Source organism: Patagioenas fasciata, chromosome 15 (assembly GCF_037038585.1).
Source record: "Patagioenas fasciata isolate bPatFas1 chromosome 15, bPatFas1.hap1, whole genome shotgun sequence".
NCBI lineage: Eukaryota > Metazoa > Chordata > Aves > Columbiformes > Columbidae > Patagioenas > Patagioenas fasciata.
Window position 1 is genome coordinate 12,195,764 of NC_092534.1, and position 24,310 is coordinate 12,220,073.

The following is a 24,310-nucleotide window of genomic DNA, read 5'->3' on the forward strand; positions in this document are numbered from 1 at the left end:
GCACATCAGGAGGAAATGCAGAGGTTACAAAGCTTTGAATACAATACCCTTGCTATTTGCCCACAGATTTGCAAAACCAGAAGCTATGATTAGAATTGCAAATGACTACACCTGCTCCAGCCAAATGGGGCATCGCAGCTCGACCCGGCGAGAGCATCTGATCCCAGTGCGAAGCCAAGGCAGCGACCAACCTTTGACACTTTTCGGGACTAATTTTAACTGAAACAGTAAACCTCCTCGTAACTGGCGCCATGCACAGTGCAGCGCTGCATTTCTGCTCCACCAGGAGCTAAAAGCTCAGCCTAAGCACCACAGACTGAAACAGGAGTTAAGTGTCTTGGCCACACCAACAACCGATGCTTGTGATCAATGCCCTTCCAAACTATGGGAGACAAGGATCCAACTTCTCTGCTTTAATACTGGAAGAAATTTAATTTAATTTAATTTAGACAGTGCATTTATGCAAGTCTAAATCCAGTAGGGCTCCACTCTTGCTAGTCACCCAGTCCAGTTCGCCTTTTTCGGAGGAAACCTCTGCCTGCAAAAGGCATTTTTGTTTGTTTCCTTTTGATTAAAGCCAGGACAAAAGTCAGTCACAAGAGCTGTGGAGAAACAATTTGCTTAGGGAAAGGGTTTCCCAGTTTCTGCAAGACCAGCGTTCCCATTCCACCCACTTACATTCCTGTATTAAGAGAAAATAAAATTGCATCCGCAGGCCGGTCATCGGTTACACAGGTCGACATGCAGGCAACGTGGCAAACAGCTGGAAGAAAATTACTTGCATTGAAAGATCTTGTTGGAAGAAGTTATGTGCTCATTCTAGCACCGCCATTTACATCAGTCCTTGTTAAGAAGTATTTTATCCCTTAAAATCATTTGCATAATTGCTGCAATCAAAGGCACTACTTTACAGTAATAACTTTGATGGCAGATTCTTCCTTAAACATTCTTTTTAAAAGGTACCTCCCAAGGCTGGTGTATCCATATGCCAGTAAAAATAAAGACAGGAGGTGACACTCAGGAAGCGCATGGTGCAAAGCACCAGTTGCTTTTTGGTTTGTGCTTTATGATGCTCAAAATGCGTCCCAGAACCTAAACCTTTGTGACTCAAACAGCAGCCTTGTTGGTACGTGAGCAACTCCCTTTGTTTTTCCTATTAATTTTGATATTTACTCTATGCAGCCTCTCTTCAGGCTAAAACAAGGCCTTGGGAGAGTCTACATCTCTTTCTTCAACTTGCCTTCCCTCATTACAGGTTAGCAATGAAAAACATCAAACCTGTCAAATGCATTCAGTACATACATCAGTGACTCCCTGGGTGACGTATCGTTACTTTGGGGATGCACCATTAACTCATGGATGCTCATTTCGGCAGCCGGACAACAAAGAAAACCACCAGCAAAACATTAAATACAGCTTACAAGTTTTGTATTAGCTCATGCCCTCAGCTCAGGAGTTGTAGACATGTACAAATAGCCAAGCTACTGTGCTAAAATATATATATACCTATATAAAATGTAACTAAGTCCCTTCTCCAAAGCCCTCGTGGTTTCACGAGACATCGCAGGAAACCTGGACAAGCAGCAAAGCACATGGATGGGGAGGGAATATCTAAGAGATTGCTATTTGCTCAGAACTTTTGAAGCGTGGGGACTTGCTACAGCAATTTTCTTAACGAGCAGGAGCTCTGGGCTGCTTTTCTCAGCTGCACAGAGACATGAGGACAAGAATACAAAGATAACAGCTACAGGGCTTTAGTAGCACTGCAAATTCTATTTTTTAAGATGGGCAAGAACCACTGGCCCAGTTTGGAACATAAAACATGGACTTAGAGCAAACAAGCAAAGATCCAACGGGAAGTCAGTGGCAGTGCCAAGCCGGGATTTGCACCCTCCAGCCCCTGCACGTTTTCCTCGGGTCTGTATCCTCTGGATAACGCAGCTTCATTTCAAACCCCAGCGTGCTCCACCCATGCAGCTGCATCACCAGCTTGGTCCTGGGATGCTCCTCATGGGAAGATGGACCAGGATCCCGGGATCATCGTGGTGGGCTCTACATCTCATCCATAGGGCAGCAGCAGCCGAGAACTTGGGGGAACATTCCCACTTAATTGAGGTTCTCAAACGAGCCAGGCCTGAACGAAGGCACATTGCCCTTTAACGCAGGTCTAATTACATTAAAACAAAATGCTTTCGTGAACATGGGGAAAGGCTGGGGAGAGAATCAGACAAGCTATAAATTAAAGCAGAGGATATGAATACCATGCAAGCTGCAGTGTTGGGGTTAACGTGGGTCTGGAAACAGTTTAGTGAAAACCTGGTGTGGCTAAGGGCCAGCTCTGAGTTTAGTTGCTTTGGGCTAATCGTTTCCTTCAGGCAGGCTACTCTAGCACACTAATAGGTTTTAATAAAAACTTCCAATTGGGCCAGTAAACCCCTCATTAAGCTGTTTTTAAAGCATGAATTTAAGAGCGGTGAGGGTAAAAGGTCACGAGGAGTATTTAATTCACAACGGCTGGCAAAAGGTGCTGTTGTGATTGAAAACACCAGAGTTCAAGTGTCCAGGGCCACATAAACATCCGACTCTGTCACTAGACCTGGTTAAGTGACAGCTTGAAAAATAGATTTAATAAGACAGAGAGAAAAGTTTCCCATTCTTACACGAGAAACAGGAACAGCAGATCACGATATTAGCCAGGAACAGGAACAGTCGGTAAGGAGCCCCATCCCTCCCATCTCGGCTTGGGGGGAGGATGAATAAATAGCAGCCGATGGCCATCTGGGTGTTCAACCCCGCAGTGATTCCCAGGGGCTCAGGGACGCTCGTGCTGTGGCTCCGTGGGGTCTTCTGCTGCGGCCAGACCAAAATTCTCCAGGAATAACACATCCCGACCCGCCTCCTGGGTCCTGCTGCCGGTGTCTGCTCCACGCGCCGTTTGTAGAGCGAGGAACCACAGGAACAAATGCCACCGGGTGCTGTCGTGACACCGACGTGCTGCCGTGCAAAGAGGTCAATCTCCGCCAGCAAATTCTCTTGCACGTGGGGACCCTCACACCCACCACACAGACACATCTGTGGGAATCCAGGGCTCAGCTCTGGGCACCCTTCAGACACATCCCCATCTCAGTATGCTTTTGAACCAAGCTTTGGACCTGCACTAGTTTAATCTTGGTCTTTTCAACTTACTTTCATTTTCCTCCACCATCGCTGCTCACCAATATAGTGCAACTAATACGAAAACTTTGGCCCTTCCTTCGAAACAGGCACTCACAGAGGAGAAACATCTCAATCTCGTACAGCAAAAGCCAGAACGCCAGCTGTGCACTCTAACATTTCATTTTATGTCAGTTCACATCTAAAATTCAAGATCCCCAAAGACCTTTTAAAATAAAATCCTCCTCGGAACAATTTGCATTGAAGTAAAGAGTGAGGATTTAACAACTAATGGAGAATTACGTACACTCAGCTCTCAACTTTTTATTCTACTTCTAATCAAAACACACTTCATCTTAAATTCCGAGATGATGGATACAATATGAAATTTGAGGGCAGGCATAGGTACAAACTAGATTACTTGCTTATTCCATGTTTACAGACAATGGGAAAAAGTTAGGGGTTTAATTCAACAGTCAGCGATTGTCTTCTCTCTGTATCAAAATTAACAAGAAAGTTTACTGTAAGAGGAAAAAAAAAAGCTCTTACTTTTAAAATGTGCTTCTAATTCTGGCCGTACAGTTGGCCTGCAAAGAGTGCAAAAGCGAGGCTCCCTGGAACAGTCCCCAAGGAAACATTTGCTTTGGCTCCAAATAGGACACCTTTGTGCATCGAGAGTCAAATAAGATCAGCTGCTTCTCAATCCTTTCCGTTTAATGATCCCATCGATAGCCAAAGGGTAAACAGACGCATTTCTGTCGTTTCTGGGAATCCAGATTGCGGCTCCGAGAGGGATCCAACGGCCACGGAGGTGACGGCGCGGAGTCAGAATCTCCCTGGACAGTTGCATCATTTTCTCACACCACACCTGGATTTTCACCCTAACGAGACGTGGTTACAACTCCCGGGATCTTCGCAGCCGCTCTGCTTAGCTCCCCACTCTCGTCTCATTCAACCAGTATCTCAGGACACACACCGGACTGTCAAACTGTCTTCTGAATATCTGGGGCTACTGAACACAATATTAAGGCAGAAGAGAAGAAAGAGGTCAAGAACGCCTGTAACAGAGCATCGTCTTTTTCAAAGCCTCTGTTAGAAGAAAGATAATAAATCACTGTATGAAATCAGGCTTTCACTGGAACAAAACACGTCCTTGGAGGTATCTCAGCCAGAAGCATCATCAGCAACTACTGCTCCAGGAGAGCGCACCCTCGCTCAGAAAGGGTCAGGAACAGCAAAGCTGTCAACACCACAAATCCGCTGAAGCAGGTTTGGTCTCGTTCTAAGCCAGAAGAAAAGATGTCCTTAATTTTAAACAAGGATAAAATAACAGGTTGACCTTGCTGGTTCTTTCTTGTCAAGACACCACAGCTGCAACCTTGAGAGGGGGGAACCTGCCATTTCTGAGCCAGTACCAGAGGTTCTGAGCTGGGCCAGGTGGTCCGTTGTGGCACACACAGGTCACCAAGGCACCTAGAAAGGGGCTCCAACAGAGAAGGCTATGGAGGGAAGCCCCTGGAACAGCAAAGCTCAAGGAGGAAATTTAGGCAGAGGATGAAGTTGTCGTGGAAGCTCAGCTCTCCAGGAACAGCCTGGCTGCTGGCCCTGCAGGTGTGCTCCACTGAGGAGAGGCAGGAGCTCCATCCATCCATCCTGTGCATCCATTCATCCATCCCCGAGAGGCCCTGCAGCCTCAGCTCAGCACAACCAAAGCGACCCAGCGTACTCCAGCCGATGTGCGGCCCCACCAGAGCACAGACCCCGCTCAGCAACCAGAGCCCTGCACGGCCAAAAACGGGGAGAAAAGGGATCATCCAGTCCCCGTGTCCACCTCCCAGAGGGACCTCGCATACACATCGCAGGGAGCGACACGATGTCAAACTCGCCGAAACACACCATGCTGCATCGAGAGCCCAATTTATACCTGAGTAACACTAAATAAAGCTGAGAAGTTATTACAGCTCTTCTAATTGCAGAACAGTGCCGGCGCCTGCTCCAGGACTTGCATTGCAGGGAACCTCTTCACCTTCCAAGGATAAACAGTCCAACGCAGCCGGTGCTTTGGGCTGCGAAAGCTCTTGCACGGCCGTTTCACAGCTCATTCCCTCAAGTGAGGAGTGTTTTTAATAACTGTTACCTGACAGGAGTAAGAGCAAAGAGCAGAACCTGTGGCAATACCAGTTGATCCCATTTGGCCTAACAGCTTGTTGTTATTTCCAGACTCCGGAGTTCTTTAAAATTCATAGGGACAGCCTGCAGTTTTAATAGAGGCTACCAAAACCCATCCTAAGATGTATCAAAAAAAGCACACTTCCTGGAGGGGAATAGGAAACTGTCAGTATTTACAAAGATCTCTCCAGGATTTTCTTTTTTTGTAAGATCTTGCTTTGAAGTAGATGCTACCAAAGAATAAGGCTTCCAGAGCTCAGCAATATTTAATGTACTTCTACGGCAATGGATGACAATGTTGTTGTTTCAGCTATATTATAACAAAAATATTGTGGTTTTCCTGTATTCTAACAAAAGTAACTCCAGATTTACATCTCATTCATCTTACTCAGAAGTGGCCCTTAAGCCAAAAACAAGGAAGGGAGAGACCCTACTGCGTACAAAGGACTTCAGTCATCCTCACGCTTTCCAGTTGGGACATAAAGAAAGGCCAAAGGAAGATAAAACATCACTTGCAAAAAACAGTTTTTCTACAACCATCGGTGAGGGCAGAAAACATACACAGAAGATGAGCAACTTGAGTTAAAACCAAGCTGGGTGTCCTCACTAACCCAAACAAAGCGTGGATTCGTATAGTAAAGTCCTGCTGGTTCAAATATCCACATTCTATTTGGAAGAATCATCTCAAAACACACAGATGCAGGTTCAATTCTCCATACTCCTCCGCCTCTCCGCTTGGTGAGCGCCAGCTCAATGATCCCACCTGCGCTAACACAGTACGTCCACTTACAACTGATTAAAACAATTAATTGGTAAATGAGGCGATGGATGCAATTCCCTGAAGCAGCAGCATCCTCAGTCATTACTTCTGCAAGCCTCCGTCACACACAGACACAAATGGACTTCATTTTCATGCTTTATATTAGAATAACCAAATTTCTATTTGTGACTGGCTGGTGACAACTTGGGAATTTGAACCCCCTTTTCATCCATGCAATGACGCAGCATCATCCTCCCCCACCCACAGCACAAGCACCCGGCTGAACGGAGGAGAAGACAGGACCAAAGAGGCTGTTTTAAGGCATCACACCATGGCAGCACTGCCCAGAAAATCAGAAACACACTAGCAGTTTTCCTAATATTTCCACGGAGTGGAATGTTTCCTCCCAGAATTTCTATCTTTCCATTTAGACTCCAGCCATGAGTCGGAATAATTAATGCTGAAAAAAACCCACAAACCTGTACAAAGCACAAATCAACTTTCCAGACCTCCAAGGGAATAATATCTGCGCCTCACATCAGTGGAACTGCAGATAAGAGGAGTAAGAGGTTTTCGACATTCATGCAAACCCGCAGCGGAAAGGGAGCTGTGATTGGGGAGGAGGGGGCTCCCTCTCCAGGGATGTCCCTCAGACCTCGGTTGGTGGCCTCAGGCTTATTTACCTGTTCATCTTTAATGTCACCCTCCAAACGATGCTATCGGTACCTAGACAACCCTTCCACCAATTCCCCTCCCAATTTACAGAACTGACACCAGTTTTCCTTTCCTTATGGGCATACAGGCAGAAAAAAGAAATCAGTAGCAGGGAACAGAGAACTGAAACTTCAACATTTGACAGAGAAAGAGAAGAGAAAGCTAGAGTAATGTAAAAGCTACGTACCCACAAATGCATCAACTAATTATTACTGCGGATTTTTTCTCATTTTTATTCACTTACCAAAGGAATACCTGCAAAACAAAATGAAGAAAAAGCAAAACAATTAAAATCTCAGTGGATCAACTGTAGGAATCTATGCCTCACGTTAGTTTTATTTCAAATTTCCTATGTTTTGAGATTCAAAACACATCTGCCAAGGGGTATGGAAACACGCCTGGAGCATGCAACGTGCACCTTAAGGCACAAAATGGGAAACTGCTGCTACCAAGATATGTAAGAAGAGTAAATTCATTAATTTTTCCCCCTTTGAAGCCACAGAAGTCCAGCACCGTGCCAGCCGAGCGCTGGGCACTCGATGCTCCTCCATCCTCAGGGACAGCGACACACACTCAATGCAGCATTTCCAGGTGAATTTTTGCCACAATCTGGTGCATCATTTATTTTGCTTTATTAACTGGTCTTCTCACTGAAATTACCTTTAGCCTTAGCTACAACGTAGTGATTTTCAGTAAGATGATCCATTCTGATTAGAACTAAAACATAAAGGTTAAGTTTTAAGATGCTGCTCTTCACCAGTTGGTGTTCGCTCCCGTTACTGCTTCAGTCCCACATGGGGGCTTTATTATTAGTATCTGCAGCACATTGCAATACATTAACAAAAAAAAGAAAAGATAAAAAAGCAAAATGGAGCCCCAAACCAAGAAAATACTCCAGGCCTTTTAGAGATTTTCAGAAAGATTTGCTCTTACTGAAAACGCCCTGAATAGGTGTGCAAATTATATATTTATATACAGGTAGTTTCAATATTTCTACCATCCATCAATCTGAATATTTTACTACATATTTAACAACAATTTCATAGAGAGCTACTGATGTACAGAGAGTAATAACTTTAAAACACACAACAAGTTTTAGCTTTCTTAATGAAAGTGGTTCTTTATGAAGATATCTGTCATTAAGGGCAACCTGACTTTGCTGTTCTCCACCACAGTTGTGGTGCAGCTCAGCACAAACTTGTACGAATTATTCCTGCTTCTTGGCAGAAGTTAAGAACCCCCTGAGGCTCATTTAAAACACACACACAGAGACACACACGAAACGAGGAATTAATAAAATATTGTATTCTTCTGAACCACATTAAGTTTTCTGACGTGTGTCTGTTGCTGATTACATCAATCTCGGCTCCGTAACTTGTCATGTGCTGACAGGCAAACACTTGTGAATTTATTTCTCTGAAGAAGCCTGCGATACAAATGCCAAGGAAACCAAACCAAATGGCCCACTCCAAATACATAAAAGCAGCAGGGCTTCTTGCAGGGATTTTATTTGTTATAGGTACAAACAGGCAGGTACCCAATTCCCCCAGATTTCAGGTTGTAGTTTGGAACCTAATGACCCTTTTTTGCTTTTCAAGGTCCTCTTCCTTCTCATACACAGTAAACAGAAGTGTTTCTTTTTAAAATGGATTTTTTTCCTACTGCCTGCCTTGCCATTTGAAATATTACCCACAGATAATGACTACTAAAAACATGGGTTTGATTTTGAGAGTTTGGGGCTTTTTGGCAGATTTCAGAGTGACTTTTGATCCGCACATTGTCAAAACCAGAAAGTCTGCAAATTCAAAGTATATTCCATTTGGATTTTCTGAATCAAATTAAAATGTGATGTCATTTCTGTTCCCTGCTTGGAGAAACAATGTAATTAGCCATGACTTGTCATCAGAGGACAAGCTTCATGTCACACTTCAAGAGGCTGCAAGTATCATCTGGGAATCATAAACATCATCAAATATTTGAGTTCAATTGTTTTCACCACATTGTCACGCTGACTAATTCTAGCTCAAATATATTCCTGGAAAGCAAAAATTGATAACAAAACATAGTTTAAACTACATTTAAGCACATCACTCCTGATGAAAATACATGGAGCTGAGACGGGCTTGAACATGTGGATCTGCAAGAATCTCCAACCCAGGCGTGGGCATCACTGCACAAACCAACAGGGACCTCCCGAGCCGACCCAACAGAGAACAGCACCGGTTCCCTAAACATCCTTTCTTTCTGTTTGCAAAGCATGTAAGATTATGGTTTCTATTTGCACAAGGAGAAGGAAAAGCAGATCAGACAGACCTGCTCATCTACCCCATAACTGCACAGATCATTTAATGCAACAGTTGTCTGGGACGGGGACTCTCTGGTAAGTCTGTACAACATGACACGCTCCTAAGTAGAATCTGTTAGTAAATAATATTTGAACAGTGACAGGAACTCACACCTTTACATTGAATGATGCTTACTAGGAAAATATGAAAATCCACATTTATAATTAAATCAAAAACTAAGAAAAATCTATATTTATAATTTAAAAAATGAGTCCTACCCGCCATTCACATCCCAGCAGTGCCCAACACCACAAGATCCTCCCAGCTGAACTGATTTCCAGAGGCAGGATCATTCCCTGCTGTATCTGGTGTTAACAGCTTCTCCCACTGATCTCCACAGAGAACATCCTCGAGGGAAAGTGAACCCAGATGTCAACTTTCATCTCCATTATGAATATTTCTTGTTGTCTGGGTTGTATAAATTGGGATGGGGGAAAAGCTGTTTGGGTAGTACAGACATATTTCCAATTCTCCACCAAGACATGGCTCCAAAACCTGCTCTCCACATGGAAATGAGGCAGAAGCTACACCATGAGGTGTCATTTCCCTGTGAAGGATGGAACCAGGACACATTAATCATCCCAGTCTTCCCTCCAGTACCTGTCCAGGGAGAGGAGGAGGGAGGGAATCATCTCCCCAGGAGATCCCATCACCTCAGACCACAGCAGGGAATTTGACAGACACACAACCGGCAGAGCAAAGAGCCCCCTTCCAAAATTCAGTGGTGGGGAAAGCTGGATGAGCTGCCTGCCATAAATCCAGGGATTGCACTGTGGAGGAAGAAAAAAGGGCTAAGTCATGGAAGTACAGAAAATGTGGGAAATCCACCTGCCCCAAGACAGGACTGACCGTGTGAGAATTGCCTCGGGCACTGATGGAGACTCCACCTCCTTCTCCAGGCGTTCAGCCCAATGTTCCTCCATACATATAAAACATTTAGAAGGCTTTTCCTTACATCTAACCTGCATCTTCTTTTCTGCCATGTAAACCAACAGCTTCTTGTCCTGTCCACGTGCAAACACTGAGAACGGCCACTTTCCATCCTCCACCGCCTACACGCACTCAGAGATCTTTGTCTCCTTTCCAAGTTTTCCTTTCTTTCAACTAATCAAACTCAGCTCCTTCAGCTTTTTGCCACAACGGGCCACTTTCTGCACCACCACTGAGGTTTGTGCCTCTTCTCTGCCCAGCGTGGGGCCAAGGCCACTTCCAGCACAATGTGACAACCAGACACGCGGTGCTGGTGTCACCTCCCGGCTTCGGGAAGCCTCATCCGCTGCTGTCTCGCACATGACGCTCCTATAAGTTACAGGCTTACGTGCCTGAAAGCTTGTTTGGTGAACCACAATATACCAACCCAATTAAAGCCATAAACACTTCAGGACAAAACCAACATCTTTTCAATGTATATACATATATATTAATATTTACAGCACCTGGGGATCCACTTCCTTAGCACGCTGCCTCAAAACAAAGAGAAAAAGTTGGCAAACGCCACTTGCAAGAGACCAAGAGTCCATCAAAATGAGATGACAGAATTAGTCTAGTGCACCATTAATTTCAGAACATCATTAGCTTAAAAGTGTGGGGGTAAGAAACATTTTTGACAGCTGGTTTCAGTTGCTGCCAAGCCTTTAGTATTGCACAGCGGTTATGGGGGGAGGAAATAAGCTGAAATGGTAGTAAATGAAACCACTCGTCTGGTTTCTGGATTCACTTTATTGTGGTCACAGATCTCTAAAAACTAGGATTCTGCGCTCTGTAATTACAACATCCACTTTTAAATGGAAAGAACTGGGATAACATTAAAAAAAAAAGGAGTGCTGGAGGATGAGGTTTACTCCTGGGTTTGCTCATGGTGCTGGGAAAGGTGCCTGGGCAGAGCTGGAGCAGGGACTGAGGCACAGGAGGGAACAGTCACCCTCCCGGAGCCACGCACGGCTGTCCCTGCAGTGGGGAAGCAGCAGCTCCAGGCGACAAACCATCCAAGGACCTCTTCGGTGTCCCCTTGCAAGGCACAGAACTGGGCTTGGGTAAGAGACCAAACATGAATTCCCCACTCACCGACTGTTCTGTCTGTGTTCACTTTCAAAGTAGAAAGTTATAACAAGCCCTGGCTTACACGACTACAGAATTTGCCAAACTCAAGTGAAGTTCGCTTTGGTTAAATTCTTCTGGTGCCAAAACCAGATGCTGAAGTGGCCCTTGGGAATCCCTCTCTGAGCTGCTCCTTAAGCCCAACAGCAAGTCCAACGTGGGAGCAGGAGCTGCCAGCACCACAGCCCCTCCGGCCCGCCAGAGCCCCCCCAGCCTGCCAAAACTGCACCTCCCTACGCAAAAACAAGGAGTGCGTGTGCGGCAAGTGGCAACAGACACTGATGGAAAATAGAGGGGTGAGCACCGGCCTGACCATGTTCCAGGCCCAGAGAAGAGGTCAGTCCCTCCGCAGGTTTCTGCATGTGTTCACGGACAGGGAGGCAGCACAAAACCAGAGCTGCAATCCTGCTTCTTCAGTACCAGCAGCAGAAAGGTTTTGGTATTTCTGCTGCTATCACGCTGGCAGGTAAAATCCCAGAAAACTGCACTTACAAGACTTCTTTACTTGCACTAATCTCTCTCTGAAGGCTGGCCTCCCACTGCCAACCATTCTGCAGACTGAGCGCAGCTCCCCATTAAATGAAGAATGTCGCAGCAAGGTGATGGGTTTCAGTGCAAGCACAGTCATTTCCTCCACACCAAGTCTGTGGAGACACAAGTGATTCTAATGCAAGTTTCCAGTACTTTCTACCCCAGTGTTTCTCCCCAGAGGAGCTTGCTGGGTTTTGCAGCCATTCTCCTCCCCTTCTCCAGGACAGAGCTGCTGGTTGCCCAGCCAGAGCTGGGACACGTAACACAGTTCAGCCCTGCACATAACCCAGGTTGTGCAGTAACCCCAGCCCAGCCATGAGCCAGCACCACTGGTAGCAAGCACTGTTTTCAAGAATAAATGTCTGGATTAAGACCCCTAGGGAAGTCAGTGAACACAGATCCCACCACAGCCCTTCCCTGAGCCCCGATTGCTTTTCGGCTGTACCAATCACACAGTGATTAACATTCTTTCCAACCACAGCTGTCTGACAACTTCGATGAGTTAGACAACACGAACGTGTGCTGGACCAGGCTGGCTGCATGAAGCTATTTGGCAAGTTACAGTTAAAAAAAAAAATCATGAAAAAAACATTATTCATTCTTTTCCTAAATCTTTCAGCTGTGGAATCAATACCCAAGTCTACATACTGGATACAGCTGGCAATTAGACGTGCCAGATAATAAGCAATTAAAAAGTATTTGTCTCGGTGTCTGGCAAAGCCCTGTGGTACATCAGACACTGCACAGCCATGCCACTAACCACAGGATCTTCCAACAACTTCTTTCATTTTCTCATCGGCTGTGATTTGCAGAAGTGATTGGAATCCAGAGACAGCTTGTGCAAAGGAAGCAGTGGGGTGTTATGAACCGTCCATAGAGTGTATACAGCTCCCAGTGCAACAGCTTTACCCCATATCTCGTTCCAATTGCCGCTGGTGCTTTAACACGGCCTCAGGAAATCGAGTTGGGGCAGGGGAAGCAGGGAGGAGGTAAAGGAATATCGCTACGTGCCTTTTGCTGACATTTGCTGTGCTATCAAAGCGTTACGTTAAGTCACTTTGTCAGACTTTCTGCAAAGCAAAGCAGCAGACACACACCACTGCTTTTCTATGTTTTCTTAAGGGTAGATACAGGTAACAGTCCTGACATCCAGGCAGAAGTGATTACTGGGCTTAACACGAAAAAAGGCTACGAACCAGGACTCTGAGGACAATTCCATGGGGAACATTTAGGAAAGGGAGCGGGTGCTGGGGCAGGAGGAGGCGGCTGCAGGGGGATGCTCAGGGGACCAGCACCCAAAAACCCGGGACATCACAGACCCTGGACACAACACCGTTTTCTAGTGTAGACAAGGACATGATCTCTTCTACATATGGTGAATTCATTCTTATAGACCTCTAGCTATCTTACAGCAGATATTTAAATTTAAAAAGTCCTCCAAAGGTGTTATTAAGTAAAGTGAAGGCAGTAATTACAGTAAGTCAAAACAACACATGCAACCAATCAATGTATAATAATTAGATTCCTCTTTAGTTTCCCTCTTTTTAAGTTTCTACAAGCATTCGCACTATTCAGATGACATTAATCCTAGCAGCACTACTTGCTACAAAATCAACAGCCTCAGCAGTAACATTACATGTTCCCGTGCTGCAGCCGCTCAGCAAATCCCAACACACCATTTTACCAAAGCCGATTCTCTTGTTTTTTTCATATCATGTGTCAATGGCGAGTTCAACTTGCCATGGGTCAGTTCTTCTCCAGGAATATATTCACTGAAACAGGCAAGGACCAGCCCCGCTGCAGATCGACACCAAACGGAGCATCCCTCGGCAGCCCCGAAGGCTTCTGGCAGCTCCTCTCCTGCTGACAGCTCACACGGATCTTCTCAAATCCCCAGCAGAGTTGGATCTGGCTTCTTCATCAGGTTCACCTCCACCTGCCTTTTCAGGCCAGTCCACTCAGACTAATGCACAGTTTCTGGAGCAGACGTTGGCAGGAACACGCTCAAACCTCCTTGGCCATCCCATGGCAACTGTGTGTTTTGCCCCTGCCTGCTCCTTTGAAAAGCCCAAGCTAAATTAACAGCACACAACCCATCGCCACCTGCATTTAACTGCCTCAAGCAGGACAAGAAATCTCACATATCAACAGGTCTTGGGGGTACAGGAAGGCCAATCAGCCACAGCATCACCCTCCTCCTTCCCAACCTGGGGCCTGGAACACAAATCTGACGAGGAGCAGCTGTGTGAACCAGGGCTGTTCAGCCTGAAGAAAGAGGCTGAGAGGAGACCTTATCACTGCCTGCAACTGCCTGAGAGGAGGCTGGAGTGTGGAGGGTGTTGGTCTCTTCTCCCAAATAGCAAATGATAGGACAAGAGGAAACACCCTTACATTGCACCAGCATAGGTTCAGATTGGATATTAGGAAAAATATTCTTCTGATAAAGGGCTGTCGGGCATTGGAACAGGCTGTCCAGGGCAGTGGTGGAGTCACCATCCCTAGAGGGGTTTAAAAGGCATTTAGACGAGGTTCTCAGGGACATGGTTTAGTGCTAGAGTTAGGTTATGGCTGGACTCAATGATCCTGAGGTCTCTTCCAACTGAAATGATTCTACGATTCTAACCATGCTGAACGCCAGGCGAAATGGCATGGGGCTGCTGCTAAACCAAAAACCCAGCCTAGGGCACAGACCGGTGGGGAGAAACACTAAATGATTCATTTCTGACATCAGCCATGATTAAATTTTAATCTCTCAAACAAAAATATGGTTCTCATTAGCCTCATTAGTTCCCAGTTGTACTGCAAGGCAACAGTGTCACATGGTATTAATCTTTGTTTTCATTAATGTGTCATATCAAGCGCTCACGGCCGCTCGCAGCATTCTTTGAAACCGATACGCTCCTTCTCTTCTGTACGAGTAGGAAGCGCCAAAAAGCAGCTTCCTCGACAGGAAGGATGACCCCCTGAGATCCCTCCGCTTTTGGTTTACGTTTCTCGAGATAATCTTTCCTTTCTGGGGAAAGAGGGAGGGAAGTTCAGAGTAGAGGGATGTGAGGCTGCGATCCACAATAACAAAGACATTCCTGAGGTTTATTGCCAAGGCCAGGGCCAGATAAAGGAGGAAGATATTCTAAGTTTTCTTCTTGTTGTTGCCATTGGGATATTTTGGAGAGCTAGAAAAATAAAGCCAGGTTGCAAAAACAGTTATTTGCAAAGTCCCCAGCAAACTTTAAGTGACTCCAATTCAGCATATGCATCAAGGTGATGTTTGCTAATGTGATTCATCTAAAATTCTAGATACTTTAATACGCTAAATTCTACACTGGATTCAGACAATTTTAATTTTTGCTTGCACTTCAAACTTTACTATCTGCAAAGCTGACACCAATTAAGTGTTACAGTCCCTCAGTACAAGCCTGCATTGCCTCCAGGCAGGCCAATAAAACAGGATACAGACCGATGGAAAGACCTTGCCAAAGTCAGACAGTTAAGCCCAGCCTAACCCATCCACTCCTGCCTGTACAGTGACGTCTCTGAACTCCCAAGCGAACCAAACATACCAAGGAAACCCAAACCACACAAGTTCCTATTCCTGACTTGCACGGCTCCTGATCTTTCAGTCTTTGCTTGGGACAGGCAAAAGAGTCCTGCCAAATTACCCAAGCTACCGAATAAAACGTGCATTAGTTCAAACGCGCTTGGGTGGATACAATAATTCCCCCTTCACCTGGCTCTGGTCTGCTGGAAGCCCCAAAGGCAATTCTTCCATCTGTATTTTGCATGTCAGACTAGGATTCTCCTACTCCATAAAATGAGGATCTCAGGCAGTGCTGTGCCCCTGTCATAAGAGGGTCACAAACACTTAAAGTACACTTAAAAAATGGGAATGACATTTTGCCACAATTCACACACTGGCCATTTCACAAGATAGAATAAGAAATTCAGAAGAGATCTTTCTAACCTTTACTGGCTGGGATGACACCAGACAAAACCCCAAGTGCTTTAGACTGAAAAACCAAAGCTGTAGAACACAGGAGGAAAGAAAGTAAGGAAGGAGTCCATTTAATGGCTACTAACGTCCTCCTGGAGAGTGAAAACACAGCCCTGAGCATCTCATCAGCCCCCCAGCATCTACCAGAGCTCAGGCTGTACCGCTCACCAGTCCATCCATGAGCACACGGTGATTAAAGTCCTGCATAGGTCAAGTGATTTTTAATGAGACATATAAACCACAAAACCTCCGTGACACACAAGTCTTTCTTCTGCCTCTATTGTAAATGAACTTCTGAGGAGGGTAATTTAACTGCAATTAAGTTACGTGCCTCAGAGACATGCTTTTGTGACCTGCAGTAGACCTGTCCCTCCAATACGCCCTTAAAGTTAAAAGCTAGTAATATTATGTTCAATCAGCTAAATATGAAATAACACCAGGCGTTTGGGGCCAGATAGAGGCTCTAGGAAAGTGTTGTAGCATCTGCAACTTCTTGGAAAGGCCCTGGCCATTCTATGGCAGCAAAGCACTCTTCATCCTCATATTCCTTGCAGACAAAAAAAAGGTGTGTTTAGTCTTATTTTACCCTAAATATCCATTAGCAGTAGCTCCACCAACATTTTCCACAGGGAAGAACACACTGAAAAGAATGCTGTAGCCACCTCATGCTATAACATTTTATTTATTGGCTTGTTTAACCTATTCCCTTGAGCTCTTGTAACTCTACCAAAAACCTTAGTCATGAAAGAAAAAAAGGCAATAGGATTTAAAAAGCCCACAATTCCAGCTTTTGTATCAAGTGTCTTACAAACTGCACCACTGAATGCTCACTAACAGTGGACAATATGCTTTGTAAAATGAAACAACACAATAACCAAGGGAAAGGAAGGGTTTCCAGACAACACTTGAAAATGCTGGGAGGAGGTGGTTCAGTGAGGAAACAACAGAAAAAGAAACAGGAGATCAGTGGTAGCATAGTTTAAAAGTTTGTTTATATAAGAAAACGTAATAGCTCTCTGGAGACACCTTACTGTGGGATAAAAGTGATTTTATTCCAGAATTACAAATTCACTTTAAAAGTGCATTAGTTATTCTGGTATAAAAATGATTTAACTTTTGCTGGAATGTCTCTCCAAGAGAACTTGTCCTGACCAGGGACCACTGCTGCCAATGGTCCATCAGTCCCAGCAGAAACTGCAGAGAATAAAACCACAAATGCCGTCACCTGCAACAAGTATTTTTACTTTTAAACAAAGGGGTAGTTTTTCCCATCCTTGTCCACGTGTACACCAATCCATTTTGTTAATACTCAAGAGGGAAGAACTGGGGAGAAAGGCAAAGCCGTTCATATGGGACCTGCAGAGCTGCAACGACTTAAACAACCGAACCCAGACAAGCGGGACCTGCAGTCCGCAAAAAGGACACCAAAGGATGAGGAATTCCCACAAAATCTTTTTAAGCATCTCTAGCCTCATTACATAGTTTCTATTATACTCAAACTGGGACTTTTAACTGTTATTATTTTATGGAAATCAGGCATTGTCTGCAGAAATCACAAGAAAAATCAAGGCTAAAATTAACAGAATGGTTAAGCGTTTCACCCAGCCTAAGGGTCAGACATTAAATATTCTTTTGCACTGGCGGACTTCTGGTTTCTTGAGAGTCTCCTCCTACTTCAAAAGGATAATTTCAAAACGTCAGAAGGGGAAGAAAATCCAGTATTTTAAGGTAGATGCACTGAGCTTGTGATACCAGCACACAAGTGTCCCATGACCCAGAGAACATGCAGAGGTTTAGTCTGATCAGAGCCCAAATACCACAGCTGGTGTGGGAACACAGTGCCCAGAACTATAAGAGCTCCCCTGTGCGTTCCGCTTTCAAGTTTGGCAAAGGCAAATTTTGGCCCCACATTTCACAGGTACCAAAATGAACATGCTATTCTCTGGAAGCTTGTCCGAGAACCACTGAAGTGCGTATTAATTCAGGCAGTTCACCTGCACTTTGGCAGAGCCAACAGCAAACTGGCAAAACCAAGAATTCAGGGCCAGGGCAATATCCTGGTCCCTGTTCTTGGGATTTTACACTGCCAAAGTAATCCTTATCCCATAAAATCCATCACAAACTGCTCACATCAGCCCATTCCAGGAGAGGCTTTCTTCAGGGTTCTAACACCCTCAAAGACCTTCGGCTGGTCCCTTGCCAGGCTGTCCCCAGCTGTCCCCAGGCTCCCAGCGGATCCCCCAGCTCACAGGTGGAGGTCGGCAGCACCAGGGCAGGCAGGGAACGTGTCCTGCCCTTCAAAGGAGACGGTTTGCTCTTCTAAAGCTTCCTTAGTCTGAGCCTAAGCCAGCTGGACAGCAGTTGAAAGACTCGCTCCTTCAGCAGTGCCTGGTATCTGGAGACTCCAGCCCAAAACAAATAGAAACATTTAAAATTAAAATAGAAAAAGGAAAAGCGATAAAAGGAATAAATTGTTCCTCGCTGGCCTGAAGAAGAGAGCTCTATTCCTCTTTATCACACCGTATCTTCCTTGAACTGGCTTTCCAGGCAACTACAGCAAAGGACATGTTGGATCAGGTCAGCCCGCAGGTCCCCACGCCTGCCAGCCCCAAAGGAACACTGAGAAAAAATGCGTATTAACTACAAAACAACGTGGCCACAGGAGGAATTTCTTCCTCATTTCAGACGCCTCTTTGCTGAGCCATCTCGTACCTCTGATCAGGAACACCCCACAACGTTGTCCTTTCCCCTTTTATAAGAAGTCACTGTGGTCTTCAGTAGATGCTTTGGAGAATGATCAGAACTTATCAAAACCTCTCAATCTGCCCAAATTTGAGAGTAAGACAAAGTTCAAGGATCACCTAACCCCACCTACGAACCAGTGTGAAAACGGAGTTTTAAAGCCAGTCCCAGTTTTAAGGCCGATGCTGCCACCCACAATCAGCTCCAGAATTCCTGAGATTCCAGGCACTCTCGGCTCATCCCTTGTGCCACCACAATTCCCTGGGGGACAGGGAGAAATTAGTTAATCCCCACTTTGCTCTCTCCCATGTTTACCTGCACTGTGAGCACCCAGCGTCCCCTTCTCTAGGGAACTGAACGTCACACTGCGTGCACAATAATAATATGGTTTTGACCACCCAGTGACCCATTTCAGAGCATCTAATGAAAAATGGAACCACATGAATGAACTGTACTGCTGGGTTGCTTTGATTCTTTTCCCCCGCCCTTTTACGAGAACCTCCTAATTTCCTGTTTCATATATTTGATGCCACAACTAAGAAGAGATTAAGTTGAGGCAACATTCTCTATCCCCCCTCTTTTTTTTCTTACCCCTTCCCAGAAGAACCCAAGCCATCCCCTTGGTGTGTTATCGCTGGATACAGGAGACACCTGCCCATGCCAGAGTAGATTTTAAACTCCAAATCAGAAGTAGTAAAGGAGAAAAAAACCACAGCCTTATCTCAAATATCAAGAGCCAATTCCTTTCGACCACAGCATCCACAAAAGGCCAAGTCTTGCATTCCTGCTGCCCAGATCATTTTCTTCAGAGCTGCAAAGAGACTCAACGCTCGGCCGTGAGGTTCTAAGCCCTTGGGAAGAGTCTCGATGTGGGCTGCTGGGCAGTGATTTGGGGTAGCAGCAGAAAAAGGCTCCTCTCTCTATCCCCTGCCCTTCACCTCTCCCTTAAAGGCCTGAAAGATGACAAAACAGCCACACAGAGCTCAATGGACACAACTGAATGTCTCTGGGCAAAACCTCAAGAGTTCTGCAGGGCTGTCAACTCAGAAGCCACTACAGGTCCAGCTTCCAGCTACAAAACCTCTGCAGCCTTTATAATGATGAACTTGGGGAGGGATGTTGTTAGGGGTTCCCCCCTGCCCCAACCAGAAAGAAATTAATGAACGTGTCCAGATTTATGCTGCTACAAAGACACAGGCTCCTGTACCTCTGGAACTGAGAGCAGGATGATGCTTGAATTCTTGCCTTGTAACATAAAACATCCAGAAAAACAGACAAGCGATTTTTGGAATAACTTGGAAACGGGCAACAGAAAACTATCCATCAAGTTATTTTTCAAATTTTGTGGCTTTCTTTCACAGTCTTAAGTTCACGCTGAGTTAAGAGCTCAGAGAATAGAGCTTTTCAGAAAACTGAAGCTGTTATCCTTCACCCACTTACATACCATTTGGAGTAGGATAGGAATGAATGGGACAGGACAAGACACAGGGCTGCCCAGGCACGTGCAAATCCTTAAAGTTAAATTCACTGAGTTCATCTGTATAGAAGGTGTCCTATAATGTGTTGTAGAGCCAGAACAACTCACTGACACAGCTGTGTCCTGTTCCCAGCTTGGGCACCCCTTCCTGGCAGGACTTTCCACCTCCCCAAAGTTACCACATCACTTCTGACAGACACAAAAGCACTTGAAGAGGTCAGCTAATGAAATGTGGTTTCCTAAGGGCTCATCCTGTTAATAAATGCAACTGGTGCCTTGACAATGCTGAGGATCACCTAAAGCCTTTCGTTTTGCACCACAGCCTTTCCCTGCAGCAAGGAGATGTGCAGACACTCACTATTTCTGCTTCACTTTTTCCCCACAGGTTTTATATACTTACCCTGAGTGTTGCAGCTCTTCTGGACAGAACTGAAAATTGAGAAACCATCTCAAAGGTAATTATTAGGGGAATTCCCTTGCCACAAGAGAGAGTATTCCACTGCAGGGACAATGCATAACCTGGTACATTATGCAGCCAATTTGCCTCTCACAGAGGACAACAGAAATCAAGGCAGACATTCCAAGTAAAAGAGAGCACAGGGGGATGCCCGTAACTCATTTCTGCCAAACACTCTGCTTATCTGACATTCCCACCTTGCTCCTTACCAGATTACCAACCTCAAATGGTAACAGAAAGTCAACGTGTACAATGAACAGCAAAAGACTGCAGAGAAAAACCAAGCAGAGAGATTGTTAACCTACCAGATCTGTCCAACGTTGACCAGGGAGAGGTAGAGAACCCACAGGACAGCCATGAGAACCATGTTTGCACATCCAGTGATCACCACGAAGGCTGAAGTTGCCAGGCCGAGCAGGGAGATGCAGTCCAAGATGCTGTCCATGTCTGACCAGTCCAGAAACCAGATGATTGTTGGCGCGTAGCTCAGAGCATCCAGGTTTATCTTCCCTTTGAAATACTTCTTGACATTCTGCAGGTACAGTTTACACGGGAGCAGCCCCTTCTCTCCTATTAGCTGCTTATTTTGATGATACGCCACAAGGAAGGCCACAACTAGAGGAGGAAAAAAACAGTATTAGAAATCAGCCAGGCTGAAATACATATTTTGAGTCCAGTTACAGAAGAATATTCGTGCCTCAGGACGGAATTTATTCACATGTCCTCATCTTCATTAACATATATCACAGTCATTTCTATTAACCACGATACAGAAGGCAGAGGAATTCTATAGATACCAGCTCTGCTTTCACACCAGGAAATGGCACGGAGCCTGTTGGGAGATAATTTTCTCCTCAGCAGCTGCAAGGGACACATCAGTCGCTTCAGGCGAACCCAACAAGGCACTTCTGGGAAACAGTCCCTGTAACTGAGCGACCTGACCTAATGTAGGAAGAGGAGGCCAAGCCCAGCTCTGTTAGACTCTGCCTGACCCCAGGTTAGTCACATGCACCATCCATCTCCTGATGCAGATGAGGAAAACAGCTTAATTGCACTGCAGAGTACAAGAGAAAGTAATGCATTAATTTCAAGACGTTCAAACAGAATTCCCTTCCTATGAAAACGCATCAGGAGAGTTCACACGCAGGCACGGGGAAGGGAGCTGGGGCAGCCAGAATCGTACACACAACCCCCTTTGGTTTTGCAGCAAAGACACAGCTGCACTTTCTGAGCCCTCATATTTTAGTTTCACAAAACACTGTAGTATAAATAGACAACAGCTCCAGCGTGGATTTTGGTGGTGATGTACAAATAACCCACGGCAGACTGAGGGCAGATTGTGTCTGCGAGGCTATGCTTTGATTTCAGAGGACAACATATCTCCATTTTTATATAATATTATCTGCACATCTATCAAGTATTGAAGTTTTTCCTTATATGTAAACACTATTTCAAAATATTGATAATGAGACAGCTTAAACTCACACACACCACCCAAGAGCCACCTAAAGGACACTTCAATTCTTGAGCAGCATATTGGTTAACGGTTGTACATTGCAATTGCAAAAGGCAGTAGTTATGCTATGGGTTGACCTTCTGGATCCTCTCACATCCTGGTAGGCTGAAAATACAAAAATCTTAATATTTTCCTGTCCTCTAAATTGCTACTTTTTACATGTTACTACAGCTCTCTCATTTATAGTGTCTACGCTCTTGCACTGGACAATCTTAGAACAGCCAGATGCTTTTTTTAACAGCACATAAGCAATTTAATTACAGATTATAGACCTAGAATTTGATGTCCTACAGAGAAAGTTGGTCAGTTTCTAGGGATTATCTCATATTTTAGGAATCTCCTTCAGTCACCAATCTGCAGTTCTTAACTGCAGTAATCTCCACTTTTCAGAAAAAGTTATGCAAGCCAACATTTCCTGATTAGGTTGCATACATTTAGCTCCCAGCAGCTCACTTACCCGCCTTTAAACATTATCCACACACCAGCCACGTCACACATGGTCTTGCAAAAGGCTCATCTGCCTCCCCCAACCCTCCTTAGCGATCAAATCCCTTTTGTCTGCTTGGCATCTCACTGGGATTAAACTATATCCCCAGTTCAGGCCTGGATTCCCATTTCTTTTGAGTTTGAATAGTAACTCAAAGTTTACAGCCCCAGGGAATAAAAATAAATGTCCCGTTTTCCCCAGACGCGTGCAAAGGTCTCCAGTGGATTTCGGTTACGCCACTTCACGCTTACTCCATCTCTTTGCACGTGTCGCGTATTTTGTTCTCATTTGAAAAACCACGATGCGTACCTGAGCTCACGGGGAGGGTTCCCATTGATTTCAACAGGCCCTGAATCACAGCGCTAACTCAATTAAGTTGGGGGTTTAATTGGTTGCGTCTCTTTCTGTCCATCTTCTATACACAGAGAAAGACTTTCCAAACTAATAAAAGACACGCAGAATATTTTACATAGTTATGGACAGGGAGAGACAAGAAAAATCTATCTTAACCCTAATGGATCATGTTTGGATGGCAAATTAAATGTTTTATATTTTAGAGTATTCATATTTTAATAACAACACTGTCTGGCACAACTGTGTAATCAGAAAGCCTGGCACGCGAAACCACAGGAATATAATGCTTCTGAGCCTCAGACAACTTAACATCTTCATTTTTGGTTTTTAAAAAAAAATAAAGACCAATTCTCCCTTAAAACTGCACGGCTGGATTCCCCTTGATTAGTACTGCAATTTGCTGCATAGTTTTCCCAAAGTGCTAATCAAATTCACCTCTAAATGCTACAGAAATTGCTGCCCCAACCCATAAGTGCTAAGCAGTAGTTTTTCTAAAAAAAAAAAAATAAAAATTAAAAAAAAAAATCTAAATTAGACCCCTGCACAGTATGCAAGATAAACAAGGAAAGGGTAAATTAGGAAAAACAAACTATAGCAATTGCAGAAGAAGTACACATGGTACGCACAAAATACTGTACAGCCTTTTTTAACTCTGAAAGCAGCAAAGGCTGCATGAACCGAACATCGAGAGACCGCCCAGCTTGGGCTCCAAACTGGTTTTCTCCCAGAACACTCGTTTCTCACAGGACACTGCACCGCTGATATTACACACGTTACCATTTCAGGACTAAATCCCATCGGTAACGAAGAGCTCAACCCAAACCAAATCCTCGTTGTTCTACCTACATGTATGAGGGCCTGAGTCCAGCAAATGCAGCATCTCCTGACCATGCTGCTCTGTCCGGATCCAGCTCCCCCTCCTGGGCGCTCCCCGAGCTGATCCACTGCCTCCTTCCGTGTTCTCTCTCATCTCCAGCATCTTCTGGAGCACCTTGGAAGGGCACATCCCTTTGGCTTCTCAAACCCCACCACCAAATCCCAGAGTCTGCAAAGGATTTCAGCAAAGCAGATGCACAGATCCAGGAGAGGAAAAAAAAAAGGCAAGTTATTTATCAGCTTGTCATTGCTGCTTCTCCCTGAAGTACTCTCAAGAAACTGTATCCTTAAGTTGACTATAACACAGACCCTGCTCCTTTCTCCAGGAACCTTCCCTTAGACCTTGGCTTAGTCATGGACAGAAAAAGTCCCTTTTGCCCCCAAAGCCTGTGCTTTTCTTCCTCTTCCTAACCCCTGTTCTGAAACCTTTCCCCCTTTGGCCTCTTATTTAGGGATTTTCCACTCTCCATCTTCCCACTTCCTCCAGGTAAACGTGGTCAAACGAGTCTGGTTCCACCTTGGGCGCTGGCTGGCATGTTCCCTGCACAGCCAGGGCAGGGGGCAAGGTTAATAATTTCTGTTCTCCATCCTGTAGCTCCTTCCCAGCAACAGGGCAGCAGAGCAGCCCTGCTATGTGAATC

General features: G+C 45.1%; 1 protein-coding gene across 8 annotated transcripts in view; it reads right to left on the minus strand.

Moving 5' to 3' along the window:
• Positions 1-24,310, minus strand: part of LMF1 (lipase maturation factor 1) — a 179,789-nt gene that overhangs the window by 148,176 nt on the left and 7,303 nt on the right. For 5 of the 8 annotated variants that reach the window (XR_011741523.1, XM_071815279.1, XM_071815281.1 and 2 more), the window contains 3 exons: positions 23,640-23,838; positions 20,742-21,051; positions 7,041-7,051 (listed from right to left, as the gene is read on the minus strand). Coding sequence is in view for 5 of the 8 variants with exons in the window: in XM_071815279.1 (XP_071671380.1) it covers positions 7,041-7,051; positions 20,742-21,051; positions 23,640-23,799 (481 nt within the window). In the remaining 3 variants the exon portion in view is untranslated. Of the gene's footprint in view, positions 1-6,983; positions 7,008-7,040; positions 7,052-20,741; positions 21,052-23,639; positions 23,839-24,310 lie in introns of those variants that run through there. The other 3 variants (XM_065850449.2, XM_065850448.2, XM_071815285.1) reach the window with 3 other exon arrangements.